Source organism: Hyla sarda, chromosome 6 (assembly GCF_029499605.1).
Source record: "Hyla sarda isolate aHylSar1 chromosome 6, aHylSar1.hap1, whole genome shotgun sequence".
Taxonomy (NCBI): Eukaryota; Metazoa; Chordata; class Amphibia; order Anura; family Hylidae; genus Hyla; species Hyla sarda.
In genome coordinates, this window is record NC_079194.1 from 243,685,978 (window position 1) to 243,711,207 (window position 25,230).

At 41.6% G+C, this 25,230-nt stretch overlaps 1 protein-coding gene across 6 annotated transcripts in view; it reads left to right on the forward strand.

Annotated features, from left to right (window-relative positions):
- MRPL23 (mitochondrial ribosomal protein L23) overlaps nucleotides 1-14,978 on the forward strand; it is a 37,004-nt gene extending 22,026 nt beyond the window's left edge. For 2 of the 6 annotated variants that reach the window (XM_056526866.1, XM_056526864.1), the window contains 4 exons: nucleotides 4,734-4,856; nucleotides 10,183-10,265; nucleotides 11,221-11,294; nucleotides 14,549-14,978. In XM_056526866.1, coding sequence (XP_056382841.1) covers nucleotides 4,792-4,856; nucleotides 10,183-10,265; nucleotides 11,221-11,294; nucleotides 14,549-14,713 — 387 coding nt within the window. In that variant the 5' untranslated portion in view covers nucleotides 4,734-4,791 and the 3' untranslated portion in view covers nucleotides 14,714-14,978. Of the gene's footprint in view, nucleotides 1-1,131; nucleotides 2,874-4,733; nucleotides 4,857-10,182; nucleotides 10,266-11,220; nucleotides 11,295-14,548 lie in introns of those variants that run through there. The other 4 variants (XM_056526861.1, XM_056526860.1, XM_056526862.1 and 1 more) reach the window with 3 other exon arrangements.
- Nucleotides 14,979-25,230: the final 10,252 nt, after the last annotated feature.

Below are 25,230 nucleotides of genomic sequence, written 5' to 3' on the forward strand. Positions count from 1 at the left end.
GAGTTTTAACGTCTTAATCATGAGATGATGTCCCTTTTTAAAGTTATATAACTTCTTATTGTTGACTAGTCATGGGGGTGTGAACCTATTTTGTGATTGGATGACAGTGTATATCTATATTATTCATTTTGGTATAAAATCTCTGAATAATTGTAGATCTTTGTAGATCTTCTTGTGCCATAAAAAAGAAAAAAAAAAGCATTAATCACCAATTGACAGCATAGGAACCCCCACTTATCACTAGAACAATCATGCAGTAGAGAGGAATTGAATTCAGTGGTGGTCACACATCCCCTGCCACTCTATTCAGTGTTTGTGGGGCTTACCAAAAACAGCCAAATAAAGTGCTCAGTTGTACACCGGGTTATAGTCCGGGTGAACAGGAGACCGATGTGGGGTCTCGGACTGCTATACCTACCTGCAGTCTGGAACACTGATTGGGGTTCCGGACTGCAGGTAGGTATAGCAGTCAGAGACCCCGCATCGGTCTCCTGTTCACCAGCACAATAACCCGGTGTATCAGGTTATAGTACGGTTTATTGTTTTCCTTTAAACTCTTAGAAAGGCATGGAGTGATTGGCCTTATTTGTGACCACCGCTACATTTAAAGTCTTCCTTACTGCAGTCAAAGGGCTTGGGACGGACCCTCCTTCTAGAGGTTGGTGGGGTCCCAGAGATCACACCTTTCCTATGGATAGTTGATTACCCATGTCTCGGTGGAGTAATGGTCAGACATGCATGCTTCCACTTCATTTAACACCATGGGCTTGACAAAGCTAGCCATGCATGCATGTCTGACCACCGCTCAGTGGGAGTCCCCAGCAGATAAGTGATAGCTCTTGTCGGTGGGAAATTTTGTTTCCTAATAGTTTAAAGAAAAAAAAAATTATACCAGATGAATTCTAAATCAGCAGTTTTTTTTTTTTTTTTTTTTTTTATATTTCATACCAGTGATGTGGGTCAATAAGTGTTTTTTTTTTATTTTTTTTAGCTTTGTACAAATATAGACTGAGAAGGACAGATTAATATCATGTAAAACTAGAATGGATTTTACTCTGGTCAGTAAAGCTCAGGGATGTTGTTATTGTACTGTATTGCCGCTCGTCTGACATATTGATCCATCCTCTGCAGGTGTGGGTAAATGCTTTTATTTGGACTTACAACAATAATTTACGGTAAAATTCCTTTAATCTGGAACCCAGTACTCCGACAATCCTGATAATCTGGCATCCACTCAAAATGGTCATGAATCGGACTTTAAACCAGTGGCGACTAATAGTTCGGAGTCTTACGAGAGCAGAGGAGGAAGACTGAACAACAGAAAAGAGTTCAGAGGAAGGTTTTAAAGTGGCTGAGAAAGCTTCAAGACGGCAGACCGACCCAAGAGGTTTGTAGAAAACTCTGCCAGTATCCAAGATGGAAGACAAATCCATTCAAGGCCCTTCTGTTAAAAGGAAACATGTAACACTTACAATCCCTCAAAAACTCGAAATTATTAGAAGACTTGAAAGTGGTGAAAGCCGCACCTCCATTATGGAGGAATTCAACATTGGCTCGTCCACCATCTATGACATTAAAAAACGTAAGGACCAACTATGTTCCTTTGTAGCATCCAGTGAAACCATGAGAGGCCTTATGAAGCGGCAAACGTTAAAGCAGCCCAAGTTAGCTCAGTTGGATAAGGTGGTGTACAGGTGGTTTACGGATATGCGATCTCAAGGAATAACTGTTACGGGACCGATGATCATCGATAAAGCCAAAGCCTTCTATGCGGAAATGGAAATAACAGAAAAGTGTATATTTTCTGATGGATGGTTAAGGAACTTCAAGGAACGCCATGGCATTAGGAAGATGTCTAGCACTGGTGAACTGTGTACAGAAGATGCAGAGGCTACAGAAGGGTATAGTGAATTTTTTAGTACGCTTCTAAAAGAGCAAAAATTACTACCAACTCAGATTTATAATGGTGAAGGGTTTGTAGAAGAGTGGATGGTAGTTGATAAGGACACGCCTGTTGTTCAGTACAATGAAGATGACTTTCCAAATGTTAAAATCCTTCAAGTGGCAAGTGAAGAAGAGGAGGAGAAGGAGGTCATCACAGAGCCCAAAAGGAAATACACCTGGAATCAGGCTTCAGAATTTATTACAAAGTTTGTCGAGTTTGCTGAAACCAGTAGTCATTACACTCCAGCGGAAGTCATGAATCTACGCATAGTTCTTGATAATTTTTACCAGAAAAAAGCTTCATTCATGAAACAGTTGCACCACAAAGGTGTATACAAAAAACGCTCAAAAAGAACATCCTCACAAAAGTCTACTCCAACTACCTCCATCATTGTGAAGACTATTGATCCCCACACTCCTGAGAGATCCATCTCACCCGTGTCTATAGAATATAAAGTGGTGGAGCTTGATGGATCAGATGATGCAGTAGAAGAAATCAAATTAGAAGACACCTCCGATTAGCTGTGCAGACCAAATTTTTGTAAGGGTCCATCCTTGTTTACAGTAACTTCTCAAGTTATTTGGCCCAGGAACCCCATAACCAAATCTCACATACCTATGTAACCTGGACCCTAGAGTAAGTGAAGCTTAGTTGTGGGGTTCCTGGGCAAACGTGTCCTCAAACCTAGATCTCAGCTTTGAGCGACATTACTATTTTAAGTGTATTAAGTTCTTTTTTTACTTTATTTTGGACTATAGCTTTAGGTTTGCTGAGATTTTTTCATTAATTGAAAAGTTACTGTAATTCAACTTTTTTATAGAAAATAATAATAAAGTGATAGTAGCATATTTTGTTTCATTTTATTTTGGACTGCACACTAATCCCCCTTTTGAGCTACACATCTTCCTGAGGATATCGACTCTTAAAGGTATTCTTTCAACTTGTTTTACTTAACTCTTAATATTCAGTCTGGAATCAGGAGTAATCAGTAATCCGGCACCCGTCTGGTCCCGTGGGTGCCAGATTAAAGGAATTTTACTATGATGTAAAGTAATGTACTGTCAGTCAAGTCTAACAATAGAGTTATTTAATTTAACATAGATTGTACCTGCAAATAGCAGGACAATTTAAACCCAGCCATGCTACTCTACAGAAGACCCATGGCCTCCGAAAGAGAAACTTTTCTCGGCATCATTCATGTGGAGCTACAGCTTCACGAACGTTTGCGTTTGAGATTTTTCTAGGCCCCTGATCATTAGCAGTCGCACTTAACATACTCATTTATGCCTAGACACAGTTCTCAGTGAGGAGAGCTTCAGGTTCATGCCCTATTGAGAGCAGGGGTGACCGATCCCTTTACAGTCTATGGACATAGTTGCAGGCTGTGAATCATCAAGTGGGCGGTCACCATTGCACTCAAAAGGGGGTAGACCTAGTTCTCTCCCCATAGAGAACAAAGTTTAGGCCCTCATTAGTATATTGGGCACCGAAACTAACTGCACCAATTACTAGCAGTCCAACTAGCAAAATTAAGCAGCTGGCACCTCCCAGATACAAATCCTTCAATTTACAAAAATCGTGGAAATGGTCTCAACCACAGGGACATGGTACTAGTGGATTGGGCTCTACAAAATGAACCGCAGTGGCTTTACATGGATGATAACTGTGGAAACTTGTGGCAGCACCACTATAGGAGGAACTGAGCATTACACAGTTCTCCATGAAATTAGTGGGTGGTTAATGTAGAACAGAGACTTGCTGGGTCCGCTAGAGAAAGAGACTCTTTGTACCCATGGAGATTCTTATGGAGGGTCTCCAATCTATTTAATACTCTTTACAATATGTTCCCACAAGTAGATCTTCTGGAGGTTGGTGCGGTGATATTTTCCCAACTTAAAATCCGCAGCAGATCCAGTTGAAGTGAAAGTAATTGCTGCAGATTTTCTCCTGAGCAAAATCTGCCGGAGCTAAAACCCCCAGCAGAAAACTTGCAAAATATCCCCTACCCTTGTTAATCTATCCTGAACTTTTCGAAACCAGATAACCCCTTTAACTTAACCCCTTTTCTTGCTGTGCAATTTTGTGATCGTTTTGGTGCCATTTTGCATCTTTACAACAGAACTATAGAAGTGCGGCTGCTGTCCATAGCAACCTATTTGAATGCTTCCAACCTATCAAACATGCAGCATGACTGGGTCGGTTTCCCTTGTGGGCTCTGGAACACTGCAGAGATTCGTAGAAATTACAGTTTAAAAACCAGCCAGGCACGAGGCTTAGTCACCAGGGCAGTCCGAGAGAGGTACTTCATACCCTCCAGGACATGGATATGAAGAGATCTGTCGGTCAAGCCCAGCGATGTCTGGAGAAGCCAAAGAGGGTCATCCCAGTTTCCAAATGGGAGGTCTCTGAAACCTTATTACAACTGTTTCCTGCTGTCCGTAGTTCAGGCAGCATGAAACGGATGACAAGTTCCCTTTATTAATCTTGGTACTTTCCTGCGGAATATGATTTTTGCTGTAGGCAAAGCTCATCCTATAGATCTATTCTCTGTATGATGCCAGACATTTCATAGATCAGTGCATACATTCTAATCTGGACATACTCCTGCATATCTAACCATCAATTCTGTATATAAAAGATCTTTTCACCTGTGGAAAAAAAATTGCAATACCTTCTTAGTTGTAAAGCCGGATTAGCTGGAATTGCTTGGATTCGTGCTCATGAATATGAAGCCTATAAGCCGGGTTATTGGCAGCTTTGTTCTTATAAATTTCTTTTTCTGTTTCAGATATCCCCTTTACCAACTTGGGAATCCACAGCTACGTGTGTTCAGGACCAACTTTTTTATGACCCTGGTGAGACCTGGTAAACCGCAACCTCCAGACACCGTACAGTTCCGTATACCTATAGAGTAAGCGTCTACTTCTGCCCTCATCCCTCTATGAATGCCCTCTGCACTCACCACAGGGAAAGCTTATGAATTGTTCTCGCAGACTAATACTGTATGTGAGAAATAGTAATCACTGTGTTTTCCCTAAAAACCTTTAAAGGGGTTTCCAGTTTCAGCATAGAAAGCATAGAGGATCTGTGGCCAACCAAACTTTTTTTTATTAAGGGTACCCTGGTCACATACCTTATCACAGTTTGTTAATATGCCCATCAGTTCCTGAGATATGAGGGTTTATAGAAATCAGTCAGATGGACGTGAACTTAACTTTTTTTTTAATAGGATGTGCTGGGATTATACAGTCAGAAAATTAAGTGTATTAGTCTAATATACACCATAAATTTGTATAATCACGTCCATCACCTGATATTAACTTCCATCATTAAAATTAGAAAGGGGCTTTATACATTTTATCCCCTATCCAAAGGATAGACAATAAGATGTATGATTGCAAGGGTCTCTCTGCTGGAACCACCACGATCTTTCTGTGCCGGGCGCTCCCACCGACACGTGAAGTCACGCCCCCTCCATTCATGTCTATGGGGGCATGGCGGTCATCGCACCCCCTCCCATAGACATGAATTGAGGGGGCGTGGTGTGATTTCACAAGGGGGCGTGGCCGCGATGTCACATCTGTCTTGGAGGCAGCACCCGGCACAGAGCGGCGAGACCCCTGGAATCATACATCTTAACCCCTATCATTTTGGATAGGGGATAAGATGTACAAGGCTAGAATACCGCTTCACACACATCTTTTTCCATGTCTGGAATGGAAGGGCATGTCAAGACACTAAAAAGGTGTGTGATAGGGCACCTGAAGATATTTACTAATGATGCAATAACATTTTGGGGGGAGTTGGCCACAGATCTTTTAAAGGGTTACTATCATTAAAACACAAAAATTTCACATTGTACCCAAACATGTCAAAAGTTTTGATTACACTAGGCCTCACACCTCAGACCTGCTACAATCACTAGTTATAAGCAGTGTAAGTGCACAACATTACACTTGACTTGCTAGCCAACCAACATATCCAAAATTTTCTCTGCATAGCCTTATGCCAGACTTCATTGACAGCCGGGAAGTGAGCAGTGCACGAACACGTGCTTCCCCAGCTTATAACTAGTGATTGCAGCAGGTCTCAGGCGTAAGGCCCGGTGCAATTAAAACTTCTGATTTGTCTAGTTTTTTTTTTTTTTTAAAGGATTGTAATCCTTTGAACTTTATATGTTCTTCAGCCTTTTTATTATGCTTTGTATATAAATGTCTTAGTGTTTTCATTATCCCTTGATGTAGTGTTTGAATAGGATTTCTTCATTATTTAGTTCTAGAGGATTACATTCTGTCCTTGTAATGATCTCACTCACATTTTAGAGCTTTGCCTCTTAATGAACCATGCACCTGAATGAAGCAGGAATACCCAATTTTAAGAAAATGCGGCAGTAGGTAGCATTGCTTTCCTGTCTGCTCTAATTCTGAAACCACCAAAAGTCCATTTGTTTTGGAGGTCTTTGTCTTGTTCTTCCTGGTTAAGCAGTTGCTTAGTACTATATTTCCCCTTCCCTCCCACACATTCCTGCCAGTTCGCTGCCCAGAACTTTTTGCAGAACATCTAATTTCACAGCAGACTATCGCACAATCATTGAGGTGGCAGCAGCTGCTATTCAGTCTGTCTGCTCCTCTGCCTGTGGCATTCCTCAGCACAAGGCAGCATACTGTAAACACACCTCATTCTCCCTAAATGTCCCAATAAAGATATATGTATATGACTGGATGAGGATGTAGCTGAAGGAACAGGGTGGGCCTAGAGGTAAGACAAAATTAAACCACGCCTAGTGAGATTGCAGATTATGATACATTGTCTCAGGAGAGAGGGAGGAGGTGGGGAGCTGAAACACCACCACACTATCCATGAAGAAACTATACAACTTCCTGTCAGGGGTAAGGCACACACAAACATGCTGAAGCCAGTACAATTTGTGATAACACTGTATTAAGTTATGTATCTTGGGGTGAAAGTTTTATTTAAAAAATTTTTTTGGAGAGCTGGAATACTCCTTTTAACCCATCTCACTATATGCAGTACAAGTATGCCATTGCTGAGTGCATGGGAACAACTATGGCCAATGAGCTGTGACTGACAGAAAACTCTATCGACCATTTAACCCATTAAACACTGTAATCAATGTTAAATGTTCCCTTTGTTCTTTTCTATTCAGACATGGCAATGTAATAGCTGGGTCAATCTGGTCAATCATGACAGCTCTGCCCAGGAATGTCTGCCAGGGTGAAAAGTGAAATGGGAATTAAAAAGAAAATGTTAAAATTCAAATAAAATAAATGCCAACTTTTTATTTTAATTTTAAAATGGATCAATTTAAAAAAGTCCCAAAAAAGTGTTTGATATATCCGCACCCTTCTCTTCACCCATACATGTTATGATTTAATATTAATATCTATTATTAAATGGTCACTGTCGGATCCAAAAACTTTTTATATGTTGTTACTGATGAAAATTAAAGACCTTTTGTAATGTGGTTGTTTAAAAAATGTATAAAGAAAACAGCTCCTGAAAATCCTACCACTAGGGGTCCCTATACCTACTGGGACACTAACCAGTCCTGCAGCAGCATCAGGCTTGTCCATGGGTCATGGACAAGAGATGAGTCATGGACAAGGCTGCATGAGCAGACCCACCAATCACCTCCCACCACCACAAGGAGGGACATGCCCCCTTTTACTGAGAGGATTTCCAACATTGTGAACTAATGAAAAGAGGTATTTTTATAATAAATGTAGTTGATAGAGGCATAAACAGTAGATGTACAGTGGTCCCTCAACATACGATGGTAATTCGTTCCAAACGACCCATCGTTTGTCGAATCCATCGTATGTTGAGGGATCCGTGCAATGTAAAGTATAGGAAGCTGTACTTACCTGTCCCCGCCGCTCCGGACCAGGTCCTCACCGCTCCCGATGCTGTCCCAGGGGCTCCCGATGCTGTCCCGCTACTCCGGTGTCGTCTTCGCGATCCTCCGGTGTCTTGCGCATCTTCTGCAGGGTCCGGGCCTCGCTTTCTGGTGACGTTATTACGCTGCTGCGCCGGCGCGGCGTGCGTAGTGACGTAATAACGACGCCGGAAAGCGAGGCCCGGACCCTGGAGAAGATGCGCAAGACACCGGAGGATCGCGAAGTGGACCCGGAGCAGCGGGAATAGGTAAGTGAACCTGCCAGGGATGCTTAAACTGCTCTCCGACAGCAGCTTAAGCATTTTGCGCTGTCGGATAGCGGTTAATGCGATGGCCCCGACATATAAAAGCATCGTATGTCGATGCTGACATCGACATGCGATGGCCTCTGAGAGGCCATCGTATGTCGATGTTATCATATGTCGGGGCCATCGTAGGTCGGGGGGTTACTGTACATGGTCAGGATTAGGTTCTGTGTAACATAATTTTTTTGTGGGATCTGACAGGTGCACTTTTTAAGAGTGTATGCTTTAAAAATGACTTTTATGCATTTACTCATACCAAGAACATAATGTAAATTAAGTGCTGTTATATCTTAACCTGAAAATGATGTTAAAAAATGTCTGGTCATGTTAAAGAAAACTGTCAGCCAGTTCACCCACACTAAATATACTTGGTGATAGTGTAGGTGAACTGGAGTGTGCGCCCTGGCTGCTGAGTTGTCCCCCGATAAAGTTCTGTTTGTCCTCTCTGTAGTAGCGCTTTGAAGGCTTGAATATTTTACGCAGCTCTCACGTCTTGATGACGTGAGAGCTGTGCATCCCCGGAGAGCGCTCTGCGCAGTGTAACTCCGGGCCCTTGCCACTCCCGACTTCTGCAGCGAGGTCCTGGCGCATGCGCAGTTACACTGCGCAGAGCACTCTCCGGGGACACAGCGTAAAATCTTTAAATGGGCACTGTCACCAACTTTATTTTTTGATATGTTGTAGTACTTATGTACTACAACATATCTCTAATATACTTTTTATTATTTTTTTTAAATTAAAATGCTTTAATTTACATTTGAAAACCGGCCACTAGGGGTCTCCCTCCTAGTGGCCGGCTGCAGCCTGGCGTGACGTCACGCCTGAAAAAGGACTGATGCGGCCGGGCATCGGTCCTTTTTCATTCAGCCTGTGCTCGCACCCTGCCTGTCAATCACACAGGCAGGGAGCGAGCGCATTGGCTCCCTGGCCACTGGCTGGAAGGCCACTCCTCCTGCACATTGCCGCCACCGCCACTGTCCCTGCATGCCCGCTGCCGGACTCTGCAGTAAGTGTAATGAGGGAACGGGGTATGCGGGAGGGGGGTTTGTGATGGAGGGAACGGGGTATGGTGCGAGGGGAGGGAAACGGAGGGGATGGGCTAGCGCCGCATGTAACTAACTAATAGTTTATCTACACAGGGTGCCTCCAGCTGTTTCAATACTACAACTCCCAGCATGCCCTGACAGCCAATAGATGTCAGGGCAAGCTGGGAGTTGTAGTGGTGAAACAGCTGGAGGCACCCTGTGTAGATGAACTGAGGGCGGAAGTCCCCCCCCCCCAGCAGGCATCAGTGACGTGGTGCCTGCTGGGGAAGTCTGCCTGGTAGTGAGCACACTGGCAGGCAGACAAAAGGCATTTTTAATATAGTAAAAATAAAAATTAAAAGCAGGGAGGGGGTTAGGGATAGATGGGCAATAGGCAGGGACAGAAAAAAAACAAAATAGGATGGTGGGAGCTACCCTTTAAGCGCATACGCTCTGCAGACTGAGCGCTGCGCTCCGGGGGCATGTGAAGAAAATGAATATGCAAACCACGGGGAGTGGGCTTAGGCACCTCCCTCCAGGAAGAAATATGGACACCGGGGGATCGCCTTCATAGCGCTACTACAGACAGGACAAACTGTACTTTAGCGGGTGACAACTCAGCGGCCAGGGCACACACTAAAGTAAGTGACCCCTCGTTGGACTCCATTTCACCCACACGATCACCCAGTATATTGGGTTTAGTGTGGGTGAACTGACTGTCATGTCACTTATTGTTGGAAAACTAGAAAACAGTTAAGGGAAATAAAATAGGGTTAATCCATACCGAAAGCCATAACAAAGTAAGAGGTCAAAAAGTGTGAAATGACACATCAGAAATTTGGGGCAACCCTCTGATTTCTGCTGTGTATTTACTGGTAAATTAAACCTTTCCACAAACCTTATGACTGTACTGATGCTAGTCTGTAATATATGTACGTCACATCTTTAGTAGTCCTGATTATTGACATTCTATATTTCTCTACTATTCAGGATGACAAAGTTCGATGTACAGAACTATCTGCAGCGTATATACAACGTTCCTGTCGCTGCTGTACGTACCCGCATCCAATATGGTAAGTAGTCACAGCCCAAGCCTAGTTGCCTCTTACTAGAAGTCAATGATGCTGCTTATGTTGGATTGTCCATGTATAGATATAGTGGGCAAGCTATAATATTTCTATATTTACAGACGCACACAATGCACTGTTAAAGGAAGCACTCACCTTTTTATGCCCCATCTTATAGAGACTTGCCAGAATGTGGCATCTCCACCAGGGTTTGGAATAGAGTTGGCTATTGCCATGCTATGGGGGCAATAAACTTTAGCAGCTGTTTAGCCAAAAGCGGTCTGTTCTAGTCCCCTGATACACATGCATGTTCAGCTTGGAAGTACTAGTAGTGGCTTATAGCAGTGAGAACAGATGGATCTGGCATGTTGCAGTTTACATACCAGCCATCTCTTCCCCAATATGTCGGGGGTCCGACTCCTGAGGTCTTTTATCCCCCGTATGAATTGAACGGCGCATAGGCCTGGTCCCTGCTCCATTGTCTATAGGACTTACAATCATAACAAAGTACAGCACTTTATCGTCGGACGACTCAGAGTGGATGTAGCAATTAGAGATGAGCGAAGTTACAGTGATTCGATTCGCCACAAACTTCTCGGCTCGGTGGTTGCTGAATTTAGCCTGCATAAGAGTTCAGCTTTCAGGTGCTCCGGTGGGCTGGAAAAGGTGCGTACAGTCCTAGGAGAGAAGTTCCTGACAAATCGAATCACTGTAACTTCGCTCATCTCTAGTAGCGGTGTCTGAATACGTGTGCTGCTGTATTCACCTGGGGTACAAGGGACGGCCGTTCTTATGAGCAATGGGGGTCCCAGTGCTCAGACTCAGCTAGTATATAACCTGTTTTGTGGACAGGCAATAACCTTTTAATCGTGGGGTGATTCCATTAATATATAGGCCATGTATAAAATGTGGAAGTATAATAACTTCCATATTTACACCAAAATGATTTTCACTTCTTTAGGTAGTAACAGGAAAAGAAACCATCTGCACCAGAGAGTGAAGGTCCCCGACTACAAGGTAGCTTATGTACAGCTGGTGAGTATCGCTTTCTAATCCGATCTACCAGAGGTCTTGCTCCTGGTTTTTACATTCTGCTAAATTGATGGCCATATGCATTGTCCCTTTATTATAGTGAGTGGCCTGGGTCTGTACAATGAGGCTGTTGTGTTTTTTTTTCTTTTGTGGTGCCAGGCCTCCTAATGCTGCCTGTCTGCTCCCAGCAGTCAACAACACATGTTTAGTGACTCAGATGTTCTGAGCTTTGAAAATGAGGGTTGTATTGTAATGCAATGTGTGTTTACAACAGACATCATTCCTGGATTGAGTTACAAGTGTCTCTGATTCAGAGCTTTAATATTTCCTGTGATGTGCCTGTGATATCGATAGTGCTTTAACCATCTCAGTCTGTTCTTCTCTTTGTTGTCTGCACCCCACTCATGCAAAGAAATCTTTACACCGGGCTATTCCCTCACCACTTACCCATGACATTTCCCCTTTGCTGTTTTAAAGGGGTACTCAACTGGCCAGTGTTCCGGCTACTCGGAACATCCAACTAAATGTTCCGAACGCAGCCAGAACACTGGTTAGTGGAGTACCCATTTTAAAGGCATGTTCCAGGAAAAAACGTGTGTATGTATATATATATATATATATATATATATATATATATATATATATATATATATATATATATATATATATATATATATATATATATATATATATATATATATATATATATATATATATATATATATATATATATATATATTATAATATATATATATTATAATATATATATATTATAATATATATATATTATAATATATATATATTATAATATATATATATTATAATATATATATATTATAATATATATATATTATAATATATATATATTATAATATATATATATTATAATATATATATATTATAATATATATATATTATAATATATATATATTATAATATATATATATTATATATATATTATAATATATATATATTATAATATATTATAATATATAATATATATATATATAATATATATTACACACACACACTCGTTAAACGGTCTGAACAAAATTATTGGCACTTAATTATTATTGGAACTTAAAGGGGTACTCCGGTGAAAACCTTTTTTCTTTTAAATCAACTGGTGGCAGAAAGTTAAACATATTTGTAAATTACTTCTATTAAAAATCTTAATCCTTCCTGTACTTATTAGCTGATGAATACTACAGAGGAAATTCTTTTCTTTTTGGAATGCTCTCTGATGACATCACAACCACAGTTATCTCTGCTGACGTTATTATAATAACAACACTGTATTTATTGTTGTCCTTAGTGGGATTTGAACCCAAGTCCCCAGTGCTGCAAGGCAGCATTGCTAATCACTGAGACACCATGCTGCCCTTAGCATACATCTGCTATGCATGGTTGCTAAAATGGACAGAGATGTCAGCAGAGAGCACTGTGGTCGTGATGTCATCAGTGTTCCAAAAAGAAAGGAATTTCCTCTGTAGCATTCAGCAGCTAATAAGTACTGGAAGGATTAAGATTTTTTAATAGAAGTAATTTACAAATATGTTTAATTTTCTGCCACCAGTTGATATAAAATAAAAAAGGTTTTCACCGGAGTACCCCTTTTAATATTTGGTTGCACACCCTTTGGAAAAAAATAACTGAAATCAGTTGCTTCTTATAACCATCAATAAGCTTCTTGCACCTCTCAGCCGGAATGTTGGATCACTCTTCCTTTGCAAACTGCCCCAGGTCTCTCTTATTGGAAGGCGCCTTTTCCCAACAGCAATTTTAAGATCTCTCCACAGGTGTTCAATGGGATTTAGATCTGGACTCATTGCTGACCACTTCAGATCTCTCTGGCACTTTGTTGGCATCCATTTCTGGGTGCTTTTTGACATATGTTTGGGGTCATTATCCTGCTGGAAGACCCAGGATCTCAGACACAAACCCAGTTTTCGGAAACTGGCCTGTACAGTGCGACCCAAAATCCGTTGGTAATCCTCAGATTTCATGATGCCTTGCACACATTCAACGCACCCAGTTCCAGAGGCAGCAAAACAACCCCAAAACATCATTGAACCTCCACCATATTTCACTATAGGTACTGTGCTCTTTTCTTTGTAGGCATCATTCTGTTTTCGGTAAACAGTCATGTTCTTTAACAAAAAGCTCTTATCTTGGTCTCATCTGTCCACAAGACTTTTTTCCAGAAGGATTTTGACTTACAGTCAAAGACTAATTTTGCCAAAATGAACTTGAGTATCTACAGGGGGGTCCTCCTGGGTCTCCTGCCATAGCGTTTCATTTCATTTAAATGTCGACTGATAGTTTGCGCTGACACTGATGCTCCCTGAGCCTGCAGGACAGCTTGAATTTCTTTGGAACTTGTTTGGGGCTGCTTACCCACCATCTAGACTATCCTGCGTTTTCTTCCGTCCACGCCCAGGAAGATTAGCTACAGTGCCATGGGTTGCAAACTTCTTGATAATGTTGCGCACTGTGGACAAAGGCAAATCTAGATCTCTGGAGATGGACTTGTAACCTGGAGATTGTTGATATTTTTCCACAATTTTGGTTCTCAAGTCCTCAGACAGTTCTCTTCTCCTCTTTGTGTTGTCCATGCTTAGTGTGGCACACACAGACACACAATGCAAAGACCAAGTGAACTTCTTTTGTATTACTGTTAATTGCCCCAGTTACTTGCCCCAGGTGAGTTTAAAGGAGCATCACATGCTTGAAACAATCTTATTTTTCCACAACTTTGAAAGGGTGCCAATAATTTTGTCCAGCCCATATATCAACCGGCTATTAAAAAATCTTAATCCTTCCAGTGGTTATCTGTTGAAATTGAGTTGTTCTTTTCTTTCTGACCACAGTGCTCTCTGCTGACACCTCTGTTTGACTCAGGAACTGTCCAGAGTAGGAGCAAATCCCCATAGAAAACTTCTAATGCTTCAGACAGTTCCTGAGACAAGCAGAGGTGTCAGCAGAGAGCACTGTGGTCAGAAAGAACAACTCAACTTCAGCAGATGATAACCACTGGAAGGATTAAGATTTTTTTTTTTTTTTTTTTTTTTTTTATAGAAGAAATGTACAAATCTGTGTAACTTTCCATAGCCATTTGATATATATAAAAAATAATAATGATTTCCTGGAATACCCCTTTTTAAGTCCATTTTCTCTTTATGTTCTGTAAAAACATTTCTGTTTGACATCTGTCTCCATCAACTTGTTCTGACAGCTCCTGTCTGTCTTTTCCACAGGGCCAGGGTCAAACCTTCCAGTTCCCAGATCTCTTTCCAGAGAAGGATACCACTGCCGAATCTGGATCATTTGAAGAACTGCAAGATGAATTCATGCAGAATGAAAAGCAGCGGCAGCTGAATGACCCGCGGAGGGGTGGGCTTAATGACTGGTTTGGACTTTGATGCATCTGTTTAAAGATCCATTCACCCTTACCTGATCCAGTCCTTCACTTCGAATACTGAGTTCTTAGTCTCATGGTCAGGTTATCATGTACTTTTGAGTTTATCATCATGGACAAACAGACTGTCAGTCTAACAACTAAAAAGGGCACTATCACTTGTTTATTATTATTATTTTTTTGTAAGCAGAGTTTATAAGTATTGCGTTATTTAGGACTAAACATTGATTTAGGACTGAACAGTCTGTAAATAAACCAAATTTATGATTTTTTTTTCGTCCTGTGAATTTATAAGAAATATATTACAGTCTGACTGTTTCAGCAACACACGCGAGTACTTTATTTCTGTCTTCATACACAGACTGAAATATCAGGTATGTTACATTCATTAAATCTTACACACTTTTCAGAAAAGATCTATGGGGAATCTGGCAGTAGCTTATCACCCTTTTCACATTAAAACAAACATGGGTGCTTGGCCGAACATGCGTTTGTATGTGGCGTGTGTGTGTGTGTGTGTGTGTGTGTGTGGGGGGGGGTGATAACTGTTAGTTGAATCATTGTTTGACTTTTTGCTTATAGTTTATAATGATTCTACCTTTGCTATGTTGGAAGTCTTTTGGACATGATATGATTCTTTGGTAAGCTCATACAGGCCTTGTACTTTACACAGCAGCCACTCTGTGCACAAAGCTGCAGTGTAAAGCATGGGAATGGAGTAGCCTGAGTCTGTGATGAGACATTTGGGGAGATTTATTAAACCTTGTGCAGAGAAAAAGTTGACCAGTTGCCCATAGCAACCAATTAGGTTGCTTCTTTCATTTTTTGGAGAACTTATTAAAAATTAAAGAAGCGATCTGATTGGAGTGAATTCTCCCTTTGTCAATTGCAGGAAATGCTTTATCCTGCAGTTGACAAAGGGAACAATTTACTCCTGAAACACATCTCGCTCACCTTTTTTTTTTTTTTTTTTTTTTTTTTAACGGTATGTGTCAAACTACATTGATACTTTAATATATCTGACTTTGGATCCATAGTGGTAGCGCCACTTGCAGTATACTTTTTCTTTCTTTAGGAGTATTGGATTACTGGCTCTATCACTGGGGATACCAGGGGAACTATAGCCGGCTTGCAACCCTGGATCATTACAGCATTCCAGATATCTAGGGGTGATATGCACAAACTGAAGGTTCACTTCTGGTGAAAGTCCACAACTTTAAAAAGGTCTCTCGAGACATGACCATCCCACCCCAAGGCGCTGTCCTCTTGTTTTTGTTTTTTTTCCCCCCTTTTTTCTTTATTTTCAAAGTAAGAGTCCTGCCAAAAATGATGGAATCTCCAAATTTTTTACTACATAGAAAAATCAGATAAGACACAAATGAAAGAAAATTCAATTAAATAATGGCACATTTTACAGATCAAGGGGAGAAAAATATTCTGAAATGCCTTTTAATTTGCATTGCTATAGCATATCTTAGCACAAGTCTAAAAATCCAAATAGTCTGCATATAAACCTAGCTGAGCTGGGCAATTGAAAGAACCCATGTCAACTGAAACAATGGAAATGAATGTAAATCCCCTCTGAGATGGAAATCCAACATGGACTGTGGCAAAAGATGTTGGCTTTTCCCAGTCAGCTGCATTTAAGTTTTGTTGCAAGAATAAACAAAACTGGATGGTCTTCAAAATAAAACATATGGGTAGACCAGGGAAGTAGTGTCTGAATTGAAAACTCAAAGCAGTATGCCTGGAGAATAGAAAATCTACAGTGAAACAAATATAAAACCATTTGGATTAAAAAAGAAAGGCAATGGACCGGATTTGCCAATGTCAAAACTGTTCGTTTCTACACGTGTTTTTGTTTGTTTATTTGACCACATGCATACATTTCCCAACGGATTTGTCAAGAAGAAAATAAAATGAGGAATTCAACCACAATTTCTTATCATTTATCTGTGGTAATAAGTCAGATAAAGGACCAGTAGTATGTAGGGGAGAAAAAAGACAGATGTGGCGCTAATATAGTGCCGGTTATCCGTGGATAACGGATGGTTAGTAAAGAGATGAGAGCCTGCTCACCTTTTAGTGTTGCGCTAATTTCAGGCGCAACACTGATGTAAGCCTTGAGCAGGTGTCTTTGCACAGGTAAGCCGGGAGCAGCTGGCCATCTGTCCCGTCGGAGACTATGGATAGGATACCCGTCACGGGTCTCCAAAGCCTTCCCGTAAGGTGACGACTGCGGCGCTACACCGGCTGGGTGAAGTAGCAGTTGTAGAGGGTACAGAGGATGGTGATAGCTTTTTATTGTATAATCATAAAAAGAATCAGTGCTTAGTTGGACAACTCATTTCGGAGGGGCTCGCTCCTTCAGACGGACCTGATGAAGGAGGGAGCCCCTCCGAAACGCGTTGTCCAACTAAGCACTGATTCTTTTTATGATTATACAATAAAAAGCTATCACCATTCTCTGTACCCTCTCCGACTATTTCACCCCACTGGTGTATCGCTGCAGTGCCGAAGTCGTCACCTTACGGGAAGGCTTAGGAGACCCGTGCCGGGATTCCTTCCTCCCACAAATGCTACAGTAGATAAAGGACCAGGGGAGATGAAGGAAAAAAGTTTCGGAAAAGAAGGAATAGAGATCAGTGCACCCACCATAAGTCTTTTCTGATGCTTTATTACTGTTGTGCAACGTAAACAGCCGGCACCTCGGTGCAGATTTGTGCAGGGCAGACTATGCATGAGTGTCACACGTGGTTGACCGCAGCCGTTTGATGCCAATGGGTGTTTCCTTAGGCACATTGATGTGACTTATGGTGAGTGCTGCAATCTTTTTCTTCCTTTCCTTTGAATTGTGTCCTTTTAAAGCTTTCTGTGTGTAGCACCACCTTTTGTCTTGGACACCTTACTGAAGTCTTGTTAAGTAGATCCCAAAGGAGATGTTTGTCGCCAAGAATCGATTTCCATGTATAGAAAATTGTTTTGTGATAATGGAGTCCTTGTTCAGGATATTAATACATCACAGAGCAACGAGTTTTAAAGCTTTTCTTCATGAGAAATAGATTAACCCGGTCACAGGACCAGGAAACCGTTCAGATCCTGAATAATAAAAAACTGGTCCATGATCTGTCCTGACTCAAAGGAGTTATCCAGGAACAGCAAAACAGAGCCAATTTCTTTCAAAAAGAGCTTTACGTCTGCCCCCATGTTGTGTGTGGTATTACAACTTGGCTCCATTCACTTCAATGGAACTGAGCTGCAGAAACACACCCAACCAAGAAAGGGAGCGGTTATTGAAAGAAACTAGCTTTGTTTTTCTATTCCTGGATAACCCCTTATAAAGGGGTTCTCCGCTGCTCAGAGTTTGGAACAAACAGTTCAGAACGCTGGAGCCATTGCCAGGAGTTTGTGACATCATAGCCCTGCCCCCTCAATGCAAGTTCATGGGAAAGGGCGTGACTTGCATTGAGGGGGGGGGGCTATGACATCACGAGCTCCCGACTCCACCGTTCGGAACAGTTTGTTCCAACCACTGAGCAGCGGAGTACCCCTTTTAAGTAAAACATTGTTTATCAGACCTCAATGATTTTAGGTGTCATAAAAGCTAGAGAAGAAACAGCAACACCGTACTCGGGGTTCCTTTTTTTTAGTGATGCCATACATTTTTTATTGTACTTGATCATGAAAAATATTTATTTATTTTACTTTCATGTGTTTGGGCTGCAAAGAATTTTCAAGGATGACCATGATAACATTATGGGGGAATAATCAAGCTGTTTGGCCTGCTTTTTTTTTGTCTACATTTGTCGAAAAAGTTTTGGGCAGTGACCTTTTTGCAATCAAGTTGTGCAACAATTGTAATAGACTAAAAGAAGCAAAGTATTGTATGTAAGTTGACTATTTTTTTTTTCCAGAAGGTGCAGTGATCACGAATTTACTATGAGGGACTGTTTGAAAAGGCGCAAATTTGTAGCGCAAATGGCTCTTAAAAGGTGCAAATCTACGCAAGCCATGACGACTCTTAGAAAACTGCCTGTGCTGACTCCAGAAAGTTATAACAGACAACGTTACATAGGCCGTGCAACAAAAATATAACTTTGGCACAAAGAGGCCAAAAAATATAAAATAAAACCAATATATACAAAAAATTGAAATAAACCCCTCCACCCCCACTGTTCTTTGTTGCATACATATTATGTACCTGACATTACAAGTATCTTTTTGGTTATTGTCATGTCAAGCGTTTATATTTTTCTTTTTCAGCTGTAACGCCTTATTGAATCGCTGTTCTGTATTGTACATGTTCTGTTTGAAATTAATAAAAAAACTATTGAAAATCAAACAAACACTCTACAAGACCAGTGTATCATCATCAAATTCCAGCAAGTGTTTAGCCTGCATATAAGGTTCAGTACACATGAGCAGTATGAAATGCTGAATCACAAGCTTCGGCCACCAATTTTGTTTTGTCTAGAAAAAGTGATTCAGCATTGCAAGTGCTCTGACTTCCCAGGTCTGGTGTGATACTCTAAGGATTACTGAGACTGTATCATGCACAGTAGCGCCAGGCTAGGTTTCCAGTTGTTTTCAAGGTGTTTTTATGGAAAATTGTCTCTGCTGTTTTTGAGCCAAACCAGGAGTGTATTCAAAAGGAATGGGGAATATAAAAGGAAGGACTTATGCCTCACCTTCCTACTGGATCCGCTTCTGGCTCAGGTTCAAAAACTGCATTGGCAGCTTTCCAAAAAATGCCATAAAAAAAAAAGAAACTGTGGAAACCTAGTCTTATAGAGAATCTGACAGCTGGTTCACCTGCACTTAAAGGGGGACTCTGTCCCTAGACATCTTATCCCCTAGAGCGTTTAGAGCATCGGGTGCAGGCTTGTGATGTCATGGTCACTCCTTGCTAGTGACGTCACGGCCATGCCCCCTCAATGCAAGTCTATGGGAGGGGGCATGGTGCCCATCATGCCCCCTCCCATAGACTTGAATTGAGGGGGCGTGGCCGTAATGTCACGAGTGAGGCGTGACTGTGACATCACAAGCCTCTGCCCCACATCGCCAGTCATCTGGCACGGAGCAAAGTTCACTTCGAGATCACGATCAGACATCTTATCCCCTATCCTTTGAATAGGGTTAAGATGTCTAGGGGTGGAGTACTCCTTTTTAAGCCAATATACTGGGTTATAGTGCGGGTGAAGAACTGTTAAATGAAGGGTCACTTACATTTTTCTGTGCAGAGTTGGGAATGTTTATGCATTTATTCCTATTGTGCTCAAGCGCAATAAAGGCAGGGAGACGGCTCTGCCAGCTCCCCTGCCTCCTTAATATTCCACTCCTGGCCTGCCCCCCTCTTGAATATTCAGATTCTTAACTTGACGGTCACTTGGAGCAGAGCGCAGATGCCGCTGCTTCACTACACATGGAAGTCAAGTATAGTGAGGCTTCAGATGGGCCTTCCCCGACACATGTAAGTTGTCAGCATAAGTGCCCAGACAAAAATAGAAACAGTGAATTGCTATATTAGTAGGGAAATGAGTGAAAATACAGTTTAGGTATAAATAAAGCTCAGTGGGTAAGAGTGAGGAATCTGAAAATTCAAAGCGGGGCGGGCCAGGGGCGAAATATTGAGGAGGCAGGGGTGCTGGGAGAGCCAGCTCCCCACCTACATTGCGTGCTGGAGCGCAATATGATTAAATGCATAAACATCCCTAACTGTACAGAAAAACGTAAGTAACTCCTTATTTTACAGCTCTTTACCCGCACTTAAACACGTTATACTGGGTTTAGTCCGGGTGAACCAGCTGTCAGATTCTCTTTTAAGGTTGTATAGAGAGGGCTCAGAAGCCGATCTCCCTCCATACCTGACAGCTTCTGGCTGTGTTTACTGGCCAGCAACATGGCTAGTTAATCTTTTCAAGATGCAGTCAATTTTCATTTTTGCGTTTTTTCTCTTTACCTTTTAACTCTTTTAATTTTCCATCTGCAGAGCCATGTGAGGGTTTGTTCTATACAGGACGAATTGTTCTTTGTAATGACATCACCCACTTTACCACAGAATCTCTGGTAAAAACAAAAAAATATTTAGGTGAAATTAAAAAACAAAACACAATTTTGCTACTTTTTAGGGGTTTTTCATTTTTACACAGTGCACTTTACATCATCTTTATTTTGTAGGTCAGTTCAATTGCAACAACACCCCGTGTGTGTGTGTGTATGTATATATATATATATATATATATATACATATACATACACACGCATACTCAAATAAATAAATATACACTAGCTGAGTACCCGGCATTGCCCGTTTTTCCCTTCCTAATCCTTGTTGGGGAGGAAAATCAACAAACTAGGAAGCTTTTGAATTTATATCCCATCCTCATATATCGTTGTCATATCCCATCCTCCTATCTCAACCTCATATCCCGACCTCATATCATGTCACCCTATCTTGATCTCATATCCTGTCCTATCTTGACCTCATATCCTGTCCTCGTATCTCGACCTCATATCCCGGCCTCCTATCTCGACCTCATATCCTTTCCTCATATCATGTCCTCCTATCTCTATCTCATATCCCGTCCTCATATTCCGACCTCACATCCCATCCTGAAATCCTGACCCCATATCCCCTTCTCATTTCTCAACCTCATATCCTGACCTTATATCCCGACTTCGTATCCTGTACTCATAGCCCGACCTCATATCCCATCCTCATTTCCCAACCTCATATCCTGTACTCCTGTTCCAACCTCATATCCTGACATCCTATCTGAACCTCATATCCCATCCTGATATCCAGACCTCATATCTCGTCTCCATATCTCATCCTCATATCCTATCATCAGGTGGGGCTGAGTTGTGGGCCGAAAATAGAAGGGGACGTGGCTTTGTGGGGATGGGCGTGACTTGCAAGTTGGAGTGATGCACAAAAAGGGTAGAAAATAAAAAGCTTGAAGCTGTCACGCCCCCTCCATTCATGTCTACTGCGTAGCCGTCAAGCCTCCTCCAACAGACATGAATGGAGGTGGCGTGGTGGCTGTAGTCGCCAGACATCCAGCATGGAGTGGAGTTCGCTCTGTGCACCAGATGACGGGTGCCGCAGCGGAGATCGCAGGGGATAAGATGTTTTCCGGCCGTGTATCCCTTTAAGACCTTTTCTTATTTTCTTCATGGCATTTTTTGGGGGTGTTTTTTCACCCCCCTTTTCACCCACAATGGCATTTGTTTCCTGATTTTGAGACATTTTTCCTCCTCGACTCTATAAAGTGAGAAAAATAAAAGAAAAAAAAATGCATGTGTGCATGTGAGTGTTTCTTCCCTCTATTTCCTTATATCACATAACTTGTAATGAGCAAAATGCAGGGGAGAAAATGCCACATAGAAATGCCTATACTGTTACACAATATTTGGGGGGGGGGGGGGGACACACACCACAGTACTGCATCATAGAGGAAACAAAGGGGACAGATTTTTTGTGTTTTTTTTTTTTCCTTTTTTTTTCTGGGGGGGGGGGGGCAGCAAAATAAACATTTGTGTCTGTCGGCAGGCTGTATTTTGATCTGTTTATCCTGTTGCCCAGTTGCCCATAGCAACCAATCAGATCACTTCTTTCATTTTTCGCAGGCCTTCCTAAAAATGAAAGAAGCGATCTGATCGGTTGCTATGGGCAACTGGGCATGTTTTCCTCTGCACAGGTTTTGATAAATCTCTCCCTCCATGTTTGTGGTAGTTTGGGCATTTACTACCAGGGTGCTACTAAAAGGTGCCATTTTTTTGTGTGCTTTTTTTTGTCAGGATTTCAAAATGCATCATTATCTATAGGTGATGATTCTATTCCTCCTTAAGAAACATTTGTTAATGTACGTTGCTTTTTAGTGCCATTTTCATATTAATCACAATTAATTCATTCAAGATTAGGCCAATTTCAGGTTCCAAGGTCAAGTTCACGCTAGAGATGAGCGAACTTACAGTAAATTTGATTCGTCATGAACTTCTCGGCTCGGCAGTTGATGCTTTTCCTGCATAAATGAGTTCAGCTTTCAGGCGCTCTGATGGGCTGGAAAAGGTGAATACAGTCCTAGGAGACTCTTTCCTAGGAATGTATCCACTTTTTCCAGCCCACCGGAGCACCTGAAGGCTGAACTAATTTATGCAGGATAAATCAGCAACTGTCGAGCCGAGAAGTTCATGACGAATCAAATTTACTGTAAGTTCGCTCATCTCTAGTTCACGCAATGGAATATCAGGCTGGGATTCTGGCCGTAGACCCTGAGGGTTGCCAGTACCGACAAACAGTTTGTACCCCTTTAAGTCTGTGACAGGCTGTAAAAGGAGATCCACCATAGCACAATTGTGTGGTGCAGGGTGCTGATCGGAGGTGTGAGAGGGTAGACATCGGTCAGAACACCTCCTAAATCAGCTTGATAACTGATGTCAGTCATTAGCCGCAGGTGTCAGCAGCAGGAAGCAACTGGCACCCGCCATGTATGGAGGGGATTCCGGCAGCTCCTGAGCCTGCTTCAAACACCTCTGCCCGACCTGTCACTGGGGTCATGCAAGAAGGAGTTAAAGAGAAATCACTTTGAAAAAAGTTACTAGAACGCTTATACCATCAAAAATATGCTATGGATAGGCCATTAAAAAAGTCCATTTAATCATGCAACTAGATCATGTGATCATGGGGCTACACCTATCTATGTCTCCCGGTTACTGTATAGAATCTTATCATAGTTTGTTACAGCCCATGTATCCCAATATAACCCCCACATATCTGAGCCTAAGCTGAGAATCCTGCATGGAAATCCCTATAAGCCCCCATACTCGGAAAGGTCGCGGCACATCTGCACAGGTTCCTCGCGTCGTCCCCATCGACCTCCCTTTAAAGATGAAGATTACTGTGAGGAAATCACTACTGGATCTTCCCAATCCCCCTCCTTCTCCAAACTGAAATAATAGCAGGGCTGCCCTTAATTTTCTGGTGACACAGTGTGTGAGCTGGGGGGTTGGCAGCCATTATATGTGCGGTTTGAGGGAGAGGTGGGGGCACATAGCCCAATGCAGATCCTGTTGCTTAGGATTAAACCATATGGATTCAATTTGACATTTTTATTATTATTTTTACAGGACCGGTAACAGAAACCAGCCAGAGGGGAAGACAAGAAAAATAGTTCAAGGAGGAAATCTGTATAAGCGGGTGGGGAGTGGGCTTTGGTGTCCTTATCTTTTAAAGGTAAAGCTGCTAAGGAATTGATTGATTCCATGTCCTTTGTTTTTCTGAGCTTGTTTTTCAGTTAAAGGGACAGTACAACGGCATGAAAAATAAATCGGGTTTAACTTATGGGATTATGTTCTACCTGAAAGCGTGACCCTGACATTGTGTGTTTTGGCTCCATTGACACCAGGCAGTGTGAGCTATACAAGATGTACTAAAAACATTAACGTGAGAAAGGAACCTAGCAAACCACAAGTGTGATCCAGACAGTGTCTACTTTATCGAGAAACACCCCACTTTTTATATATTATGATATATTTGCTTACTATTATATTCAGCTGGTTCTGCGTGTATTCGGTAATGTTTTACCTTCCTATGTGGAGCTGTCAGTATGATATTACAGATCTGCCCGTAGTCTGCCGTGGCCTCTGATTTGGCATATTCCACCACACACTGTACTATAGTATAGAACATGGAGTTATCTATGGGATAATAATATGGACCAAAGGGATCCCCTATAAAGCTGTACAGGATATGGACACTATATGGTGGCACACTTAAAAGGGGTATTCCAGGCCAAAACTTTTTTTCTATATATCAACTGGCTCCGGAAAGTTAAACAGATTTGTAAATTACTTCTATTAAAAAATCTTAATCCTTCCAATAGTTATTAGCTTCTGAAGTTGAGTTGTTGTTTTCTGTCTAACTGCTTTCTGATGACTCACGTCCCGGGAGCTGTGCAGTTCCTATGGGGATATTCTCCCATCATGCACAGCTCCCGGGACGTGACATCATCATTGAGCAGTTAGACAGAAAACTTCAGAAGCTAATAACTATTGGAAGGATTAAGATTTTTTTTTAGAAGTAATTTACAAATCTGTTTAACTTTCCGGAGCCAGTTGATATATATAAAAAAAGGTTTTGCCTGGAATACCCCTTTAAGCTAGGTTTCTATGAAGTATTTTGGTCAGCATCTTGTTTAGTATTTTTTGGCAAAACCAGAAGGGCAACCGACACCGACGAAAACTGTATTGGAAAGATTTGCAGCTTTTTCTGTGTTTTGGACCGACTCCTGGTATTGACTAAAAATAATGGCCAAAATATTGTGTGTCAACCCAGCCTAAGGCTATGTGAAAACAGATATATATTTTGCTGGCTCAAAAAATGCCCATATTTTTCCCATTACCTGTTTGTGTAAACACTATTCATTTTACGCCTCTATTTGTTATGGCTGAAAAATTGTCAGTCCATTGTTTTCAACTGTTTATGGCTTTAAAGGGGTACTCGGGTGGAATTTTTTTTTC